The sequence below is a fragment of the Lupinus angustifolius genome, chromosome LG08, assembly GCF_001865875.1.
Source record: "Lupinus angustifolius cultivar Tanjil chromosome LG08, LupAngTanjil_v1.0, whole genome shotgun sequence".
NCBI classification, from domain to species: domain Eukaryota; kingdom Viridiplantae; phylum Streptophyta; class Magnoliopsida; order Fabales; family Fabaceae; genus Lupinus; species Lupinus angustifolius.
Genome location: NC_032016.1, coordinates 10,439,505 through 10,449,806, shown reverse-complemented (window position 1 = coordinate 10,449,806; position 10,302 = coordinate 10,439,505). Strand labels below are relative to the sequence as shown.

At 32.2% G+C, this 10,302-nt stretch overlaps 2 protein-coding genes across 2 annotated transcripts; both read right to left on the bottom strand.

The window, feature by feature from the left end:
* LOC109354689 lies at window positions 3,055-5,205 on the bottom strand. Its single transcript, XM_019597355.1, has 3 exons — window positions 4,829-5,205; window positions 4,042-4,101; window positions 3,055-3,424 (listed from the first exon to the last, which is right to left on the bottom strand). The coding sequence occupies exons 1-3, from the start codon at window positions 5,138-5,140 to the stop codon at window positions 3,287-3,289; spliced, it is 510 nt and encodes a 169-aa protein (XP_019452900.1). The 5' UTR covers window positions 5,141-5,205; the 3' UTR covers window positions 3,055-3,286.
* LOC109354686 (xyloglucan glycosyltransferase 4-like) lies at window positions 5,926-9,647 on the bottom strand. The gene is made up of 4 exons (XM_019597350.1): window positions 8,689-9,647; window positions 7,992-8,300; window positions 7,186-7,590; window positions 5,926-6,788 (listed from the first exon to the last, which is right to left on the bottom strand). The coding sequence occupies exons 1-4, from the start codon at window positions 9,340-9,342 to the stop codon at window positions 6,153-6,155; spliced, it is 2,004 nt and encodes a 667-aa protein (XP_019452895.1). The 5' UTR covers window positions 9,343-9,647; the 3' UTR covers window positions 5,926-6,152.

The following is a 10,302-nucleotide window of genomic DNA, read 5'->3' as shown; positions in this document are numbered from 1 at the left end:
CTACAATTACTGATATTGGACATCTAATATGCTATAATTAAATATAGTGCTAGTAGAGGGCAAGAGTGTTTTCTCATATTTTTCCTAATTCCTAATCTTATATTGTTTAACGGAATGTAATGTGAGACATAATTAATAGTTTTTATTTTATAAATATATAATTATATATAAATATAAAGTTTTATATAATTAATAATCAGATGTTATTAAACTGTAGAATATTTTTCTTTTTTAGACCGGAAAAAAATAAAAGATGAGAGTAGTGTTTCATTTTTTTAATTTTTAAGTGAATTATTTGGTTTACTTCCGGGATAATCCGGTTTAATCGAGTATAACACGGTCGAACCGAAATTTTCCCGGTTCAAAGCGATCTAACTCTCTTTCGATTAAGACGGTAAACCAGAGTCGTTTTTATTGTGAAAATAACATGGAAGCATAAAATGAATATTGTGAATTTTTTTCATTGAATTAAAATGATACAGGAGAGTGTTATTTATATATCATGCCTTATAAAGCAAGCCATGCAACTAACCTAACTAACTATCTAACAAGCTAATAAACACATGTTGTAAAACAATTCAACATGTGTTAAATGTGTAAAACGTGTAAAATGTGTCAATTACAATAATTGTTCAACCAATGTTTCACTTGATTTTCTAACCAGTTAATCGATTAACAATTGTGCTAATCGATTAATACTTACACAGTTAATCGATTAATTGTTATTGTTGTCTTATTTTCATGGTGGCTTTGTTCTTCAATAGCCCCCTCAAGCTAGAGCATAAATGTTAAGGATTTCAGCTTGATAATTTGATTTGATAAGAATGTGATGGATTGAAATCTCGATCTTGATGTGATTGGATTTTCTCAATCACTCGATTATACTCCTGATCAGAAATCTTGACCATATTCCCATGGTTTTCCCATGGTTTTACATTGTTGAAGCTTCCTAGTAGCTTCTGATCATTGTATTCACTTTCTTGGCGTGAATTTCATATATTTTCTTAACAACATTTTTAATTTTCCCTTTACAAACAGGGTCTTGAAAACGGGTTATAACAATCTTCAAAGCATGACAACAATCATGCATGACACTAATATGAGATGTGTATTTGTTCTATCATTTCTTCCATTTGTCAATATAAAAGAAATGTATATTTGAGATTGAAGCCCTAACTCTGCCATGTTCAGATTTCCTCTTGAAGGTTGCTAGGACTCCATTGTGACACTGCACACCACTGGTAAGTTACAAGAATGATATGAGAATCTTGGCATAACAAGAAAGTGCATTGATGCATAACAAGAATCTGGGATGTGGTAAATGTTGTTGGAAGAAGCCTTTTTCCATGTGACATTGCTTTCTGCATGTGAATCTTGGCAACATTAGTTGCATCGTAAGCATGAATGAGTGTTTGGTCCTTTGCACTACAAGTCATGGCAAGTTCATGCTTAATCCGCTGAAACTCCTGAGTGATAGAGAGGAATAAAGAAGATTATGAGCTTTCTTTAATACTTAACCATGACAGTTTTACTCATTGACCTTAAGAGTGAAGAAATGATGCAATGATAGCAACAAACAAAGATAAGGAAATGGTGATTTGATAATAAATAAAAAAATGAACTGCAGCGACGAAAACAGAGACACATTTATTGAAGATGCTCTTATACCATATTGTGAAAACTTAAAATGAATATTATGATGATTTTTCATTATTGATCAACACATGAAAAAGCCTTATTTATACATGAATAGGTAACAAACTTAGCTAACTAACTAACAAACTAATAAACACATACTGTAAAATAATTTCAACATGCGTTAAATGTGTAAAACGTGACATTTTATAACTAGTTAATCGATTAGCTATAGTTTTAATTGATTAACACTTACTCAATTAAATGTTAGTGTTATTGTCTTATTTCTACTTAGTAGCTATGTTTTCCAATAATTTTCAAGTCCAATCGATAGTTAGGTTTTCACAATACTGGTTTAACGTGTTCAAACTTCAAACATTCAAATTAATATTTTTATCTTTAGTATATTGATTTTATTCTTTTGTTGATGTTTTATCACCGTGTAACTTTACAAGTCTGAGTGATAAAATTTCTAGTAAGATTAAATAATACATTATTATCAGTTATGACATATGAAATACTTTTATACACTTGCTTGATTAACTCGAAACTACTTGTAAATAACAAAACTCTTAATTTTAATTTTAAATATCAACTTTTGTCCCTCTCATTTTGTTCCCAACTTTATAACTATATACACACAAATAATATCTCTTTTTTTATTTTTGGACATGACAATGTTTCGAATTTTGATGGCAGAAATGGGCTTAGTTTATAGTAGAAGTAATGGCTCCATAGCTGTCTCTGAACACTACACCAAAGATTCTTACTATATCTATTTCTAAGAATTTCAAGTTCTGAACAATCACAGCTATTCTATTCACTATTCAGATGTCAGAGCACATGACATATGAGATTGACAATTTCACCAGGCAAATTAATGCCACTATTTATTATGGTAAGGCGTATGGGTAGTAAAAGATTTATCTCTCATTTCCCACTAAATATTAATCGGATCATTTTTTGAATTCAAATCGAACCCTAGACCCAAATTAATGTGATCTTATATATCAACTTGGTCAATCATGGTTGATTAAACCATATAGCAATTAGGATTGGGTTAGGTCCATGTAATTTATACACATAATTTGTCTAACTTAAACTTCATAATTTTATAACCATTAAAAATGTAATATTGACAAATATAATAAAATTACATATTACTAAAACCAATTATATAAAATTTAAAAGAGTAAAAACCTATTTTAATTTCTCAAAATTTTTGAATGTAACAATTTAATCTTTGGTAAATTAAAAAACTTAATAGTTATAAAAATATTAAATGTGGGTTAAATTAATTCTTTTAACATTTTTTATGACTCCCTAACAAAGACTATTTTAACTTATATTCGGGATCAACTATTATCTCAAAATTGAAGACACAAACTACAAACTAGTAAACTTTTACTTTTTAAAAAGAAAACAATAATAATTAGCTGCTAACCCAAGAATGAATATTAATTTTAAACACATGCACTACACATGGATGGTTGAAATGAATGGTTCCCTTGTGATAAGAATATTGAAAAGCTTGAGACATGATTTAGCTGCTTGTTAATAAAATAAATACAACACAGTTAATCCGGGTTATACAAACCAAATAGAATTGTTTTGTGGAACTTCATTGTGTCCTTACACTAGCTTATTTACTTTAGGCAACTACTGCTGCTGCATCTTCTTCATCATCAAAACTCAGATGTAATGTCTGTAATTTAAAGCCTGAACCCTGTATGGTTTCTAAGAGACTAGAAGCCACTCCTGTAGCTTGCACTGTTGTCTGTTTTTTCAACTGAACAACAACACAAAAAGACACTAATGATACAACAACAATAGCAATGACTCACTGAGTGGAGTAAGTTACATAGATCAAACGATGCAATAATGCTCTGTTTATTCACAAACTGATCTCTAAATCCTATCTAATTAGTTCACATATAGTTTTTCTTGGCCAACATTTTCCTCTAGAGATTAGACTAATCTGCATAACTGCATTTCATCTAGGTGGGTTCATTTACGAGTTCGGGTTTGGAGGGAAATTCAAAGCCATGAAATACACTTTTGACAAGGCTCTGAAGCCTTTCCCTTCCTTTTTCCCTCAAAATTCAACTCGCAAACAGAACCTTACTAATTCTTAACGGTTTCCTCCAACATATCCAAACCACTTAAGGGCTCATTCTACCATTTTCTTCTACCAGAAGAGGTAGTTCCCCAAATATAATACTAAAAATAATTTCATTGTATAATTATATTAAAAGCTAACAATGGCATGGTATTGAGTTCTACGAGTTTTACAGATTGGTCAGAGATATAATGTATTCACTATTCAGTTCTATTGAAGTTTAGACTTTAGAGTTCAAAGAATAAGCTTTCATTGCCAAATATATTAAAGCAGTAGTTGAAGTATACCTCTACAATTGCGAGTCCCTCGTCAACACGAACATTCAAATTGGCAACACCATCTGTCTCCTATAACAAAATATGCATACAAAGGAATTTTGATATGCAACTGTTAAGGTTAATAATCCAAATTTTCAATCAGAAAACAGAAGCTACCCACAAATTATTTCATATATGTGTGTGTTTGGCAATATAAGCTAGTCATAAAGCTTATCTGACAAAAAAAATAAGCTAGAAAACCTGTTTAGTTAGGAAAGAATTTAAAAAATCCCCTAACCTAATGTTATAAAGCCTAATGTATAAGTCAATGAGAGAAGCCTATGAAACTTTTAAGTCATTTACATTTATGAGCTAGTTGAGAATCTAATTTTACCAAAAACTTCCAATTTAACTGGCTACCTTATCAGTTCTATGCAGTTCTATATGTTATAAAGCATCAAAATATTACATTTGCGGTGTGATTCCAATTCAGGATGATGTGGCCGCCACGTAACCGCATCAGACAGCATCAAATTCAAAAATAGTTTTTTAATCACAAAATAATTCACAGTGCAGTTGCCGAATCGGCATCGCAATGACTGTAACCGCAACTGCAATTTAAAAATTCTGGTTTTCAGCTCAGTTTCGTTTCAAAACCAATTTAAAATGAGAGGAATAGTCAAACATGTATTTAATCTATGTCTTGGAGAATGAGTCTATCGAAAAAGGCGAAAGGTTACATTTGACTCACGATTGAATGATATCTTTTACACCATAACAACTTGAATATTTGAATTGACAATGAGAGTAGTAGTACCTGTAAGGCTTTGGTGAGAGAAGGAATAGAAGATTCATTAAGTGTTCCCTCTGCTTGAAAGAACATTGTTAAAGTATCAGATGGTGATACTGGAACTACAACAGTAGGTGTTTGTTCAGCGATTGTAACTTGTTCTTGTTCTTCTTCTACAGCTTTGACTATGCTTAAACGTGCCTTCTTAAGAAATGAAGTGCGAGGAACAAAGTTAAAAGGAAGAAGAGAAGTAGAAAGAGTGGTTGAAGAAGAGAATGGAATTGAGTGAAGAGATAAACAAGATAAAGAAGAAGATAATAGTGTTGTAGCCATATTCATAATTTCGATATCTAACTTTCTCTCTCTATCACCTTCCACCCTATCTATCTCCACACACAGATAAAGATCAACATTCTCTCTCTCTCTCTAGTTTGTATTACAGGCCCAAAAATAAAAGCCCAGTCAAGCCCACCCTTTTACCCTGGAGAAATTAACCTACGTTATAAAGTGATATTTACTTTCTTGTGGATCAGATGATTAGTAAAAGAATATAGTAGGCATTACTCGGAACGAGATCCTCTGCCCCATAAAAGTTTCTGTCTTATGTCCTAGACCAATTAGTGTTTGCCAACAAGTCAAAAATAATACTTCAATTTATTTTTATTTTATTAAAATAATATATTAATTTCATATGTCAATATATGAGTGGAACCGGATAGGAATGGGGACACCAAGTTGGGACAGGTGATCCCCATCCGGAATTACTCAACACAATATCTTCACTTCTTATGTTTCATCCATATTTGGAATCATTTTTTATTTTCACTAATTTACTTATTTTGTGTTTCGTCCACATGTGCTGAATCAATATATCATTTATGAGCTAGATTGACATCATAGCAACCTTGTTTTACAACCTAGTGATAGAAAATGGTTGCATTGCTTAGGGTATTGTTAACATAATTTCATGTATGGAAACTGGATATGGAATTGAATATTTGATTATTTAACATCAAAGGGTTATTGAGTTATAGTTCTTAAATTTTGCTATAGTGATGCATGGAGTTTGAGTTCCATTTCCAAAACACAATGTTTGTTGCTCATCAATGCTTCATATTTTATACTTCTTTCAAATGATTGTAATAATTTCAATGAAATCAACTGAAATCTGGATACAGAACAAAGTATTTGGTGTCAAAGAATAACTAAATAACCAAGCCTTAGCCACATTAGCTGAGGTCGGTTACATGAATCGAATGATGTCATAACGCTCTATAATATCTACCTGGTGTCAAAGAATATGTAAATCAATTCGCATGCTTATTTCGGATAAGGATTTCATGGCTTTGTTTTAGCTCACTTGCTCACCAATTAAGTCCAAACCCATGACTAGAAATGATAATCCTTGAAATAGCAAGAAATAGAAATGAACACCATGTTCTGATAGAAGACTTCTTGCAGATGCTGTGAGCAAAAGTAAAGCAAGTGCAAGTTCTTTCCTATATAGCTTATTCCTCTTCTTCTTTTGATGCTTTTCTGCTTCCTTAAGTTTTCCTAACAATTCCAAGCCGGACTCGGAACGCCTTCTGAGGATTTTATCTTCATTTGAACACTTTGATTCTCTCTCAACCAAGGCTAATAAATCTGACTCAGAAGATCTGCCTGTTTTCTTTGTCACAACCCACTCATAAGCACTTCCTAGCTGAAATAGTCCAGAAACCATGGCATTGAACTTTGTAACCGACATCGTGTTCTCGAAAAGGAGATAAGGAACTAGAAAAGGGACAGATTTTGGTGATGGAAGAATGTTCAAGAATGACATGACAATAGGGACATAACAGATCACCCAAAGGGGTAGTTCAGCTTCTGGTATGAACATAGTGAAGGGTAATATGACACAGAACAAGGTGAATGAGTAGAAGGGAAGTATAAGTTTCCTCAATAGGAAGAACAAAAATATCAGATTAGCCTTCTTCCATTTTGATATCTGCACATAAACAAAACAGAAATAAGAATATTGAATACACTTTGAATATAATGATCTAAAGTAATGTTGCACAACAAAAATTATTTGTCAGAATTCGCCAAAATTCAAGAATGATTGTTAATAATGAAAATAGCTTATGATCTTTCTATGAGTTCTTTTAGCTTTTTTAGCTTATTCGCCTAAATCCTAATGATCTATTATCTACCTATTGTTGTATCTAAAGCAGAAATCTTTGAATCAATGATTATAATGCAAGTATATAAAAGGTGTGAAAATATGGTGTGAGAAAATCATGATTCTAAATACAGTGTCAAATCATTCTAGCAAAGAAATTCTGGCTATTTAGTATCATGCAAAGATCAAATAGAAGTTAAAAGAGAACTGAAAATTAAAAGACCTTAGAAGTTATTATAGCAGGAAGACATATCCGAAAAAGCTGCATTGGACCAGAATGCCAGCGATGTTGTTGCTTCTTATAAGCTTCATAAGATTCTGGTAATTCACAAAGAACTTTGACATCATTAAGATAGATAAACTTCCATCCATTTAAATGAGCTCTGACTGCTATGTCCATGTCCTCAACTGTTGTTCTCTCCAACCAACCACCTGATTCCTCCAAAGCCTTTATCCTCCAAACACCGGCCGTTCCATTGAATCCGAAGAAATTTAGGAAATGACCATTAACCTGTTGCTCCACCTCAAAGTGAAAGCACAAGTTAATGTTCTGAAGCCTTGTAAGTAAGTTCTCATCCTTGTTCACAAAGGACCACCTTGCCTGAACTAGACCCAAGTCAGGCTTTCCCTGTACAGAAGCATCACAAAATCTTTAGAAAGAGTTCTTTTGACCATATACAAAGAAAATATATCACCTTATCTTACATCGGTAGCCGGTAGCATTCAACTGACAAATCAGACCGGGATAGAACAGAACATATGGATTGAACATGGTTGAATCATGGTATTCAAATTCCTTTTGTTTGTTTGAATTATAAATGGTCGAAACATGACAAATGGATTTTGCATAACATGATTCCATGATCAGCAAGAATGAGTGGAACAGACAATGTTTTATGAATTTTATCAATAGAACAAAAATATGATAAAATACTGAAAAGTAGAACATAACATAATACATCATGTTCTGTCTTTCCATCCTGTTCGATCCGCACACGAATGCTACCTTCATTAGCTTATAGTACATACCTTGAAATGTGGCACAGTTAGTTTGAGGAAATCAGGGTTGGGTTGGAAATCTGCATCAAATATTGCTACAAACTCATAATCTTTGATATAGTCACATGACATAGCTGACTTAAGATTTCCAGCTTTATACCCAGTTCTGATCAATCTATGCCTATAGATAATGTTGACCCCTTTATCTTTCCAAGTCGAAACCTCATCTTTTATGAGAAGCTGCAAATTGCTATCATCTGAATCATCTAGGACTTGGATTAGTATCCTGTCTTTTGGCCAATCAAGTTGACTAACAGCACCAATGGATTGAGCATAAACCTTCAATTAAACAAGAACAAACAAATTTTGATGTTTCAGCGTCAAATGTAAAATTGTAAAGTCGTGTCTAAATTAAGTTGCCAATCATAACACCAACAACGACATGGATCAAACAATGTCATAAGGCCCTATCTCAAATCATGCATACAGACAAACCATTTACGTCTAAATCTTTCTTTATCGTATCTCCTATAAACTACCAAACATAAGACTGATTCAATTTATAAATTAGGCTACAATATATACGAGAGTCATTAGCGAAGTTATAGAAATTGAAACCAAATAATCAATACACAAAAGTTGTTAGCAAGATTTTACCCATAAAAAATCTAAGAAGAACTGAACAAAATTCTCACTAGATCACATATTGTAGTACTATTTATGTTACCTCTCTTTCATTGCACATTGGAATCTGAACAAGGACCATAGGAAAATTTGAAGGATCCTCAACATCATGAGCATCTTCTTCAATGGTTGGCTTCAACTTCTTAAACTTGATCCAGAAACAACCAAGACAAAGCACAAGCCGATCCAATGATTGAATCATGAAAAGCACAATGCAGAACTTTGAAACCAACAACACAAAAGGAGCAACATAATCTTCCCTGAAAGAAAGCCATGCCATATAGGACCAATGAAGAAGATTCTGAACCTCAAATGGTTTAACCATCATGCTATGCAAATTCCATTTATTGAAATGAGCAATGATTTCAATAACCAAGGCACCAATTGAAAGAGCAAGGAAAACCATGATGATTCTATACAATCTCCCTCTATACTTAGGATCCTCATCACTAATACCAGACAATGAGATTCTTTTCTTGACCAATGCAAAGGTTGACTTGAACCCTGTGTTCAACCATGACAAGCATGTCAAAACTTTGTGGAGTTTAAGGAGAAGGAACCAACTAAACTGTTTGAGACTTGCAGCTTTTTGTTTCTTCTCTAGAAACATTTGAGAATCTGAATCATGAACTTGTAACAAAGTGAACTCATTAGTACTCTTCTCAGTTGTTACAAGAACTGAATTGGGTGATGCCATCACTATTTTTCTCTCTCTCTAGTAATACAATTCAAGTTGACAAGGAAGAAAAGAGAAGATTTTTTTGGAAAATGGGTTGGTCTCACTCTCACCAATGAAAGTGGAAGCAACTTATTATAGATTTTTGCTCAATATCATAAATGTATAAATGAAAAGAAACACAAACTCAAAAGGGTCATTCCCATTTCAGAATTTTTCAGTGTTGAAGAGTTTCAGATCTGAATCAAATCAGAACCCAGAAATTCAGATGGAATTCTGAGGATGAGTTTAACACACTAGTTTCATATATATATATATATATATATAGATAGATATATATATATATATATAGATATAGAGAGAGAGAGAGAGAACCACTTTGACCAGCTTAATGCAATGTACTAATAGTGCTTAATGGTATGAACAGGCATAAAAATATATTATTTTTTTACATGGGTGAAAAATATAATTAACTACATTAGGCCCTATTTATTTTAAGATATATAACCATTGTTTTAGATATTATTAAATTAATAACATATTGGTTCATATCAACTAAAAGAACAGCCTGCAATATTGACCAATGTTTACAAGACACATTAGCAATACCACCATAAAATGTTACACCTGCACTCTAGAGTAACGTTTCTCAGTGTGACAAGTTGATACAGCTATAGTACAGTTCACAGATCAACCCACAAAGGAAAATTCCCTTTGTTTGCTGTGTGTAAATGAATCACCATATACAAGTTTCATTATCTTATATGTTTCTCCATAATATTTGACTGTCTACAGAAAAGTTAATTTTATATTTTAGGGCTGGACAATAAAATATCATTTCATATCAGGAAATAAGTTATATTCTTTGGTCATTAAAATTATTATATATGTTTTATTTTTTTTAGTTTTTAGAAATATTTTTGTAAAAAAATATTAAATAAAAGAATATATTAAATAACTTAATTCCGTATATGAGAAGAT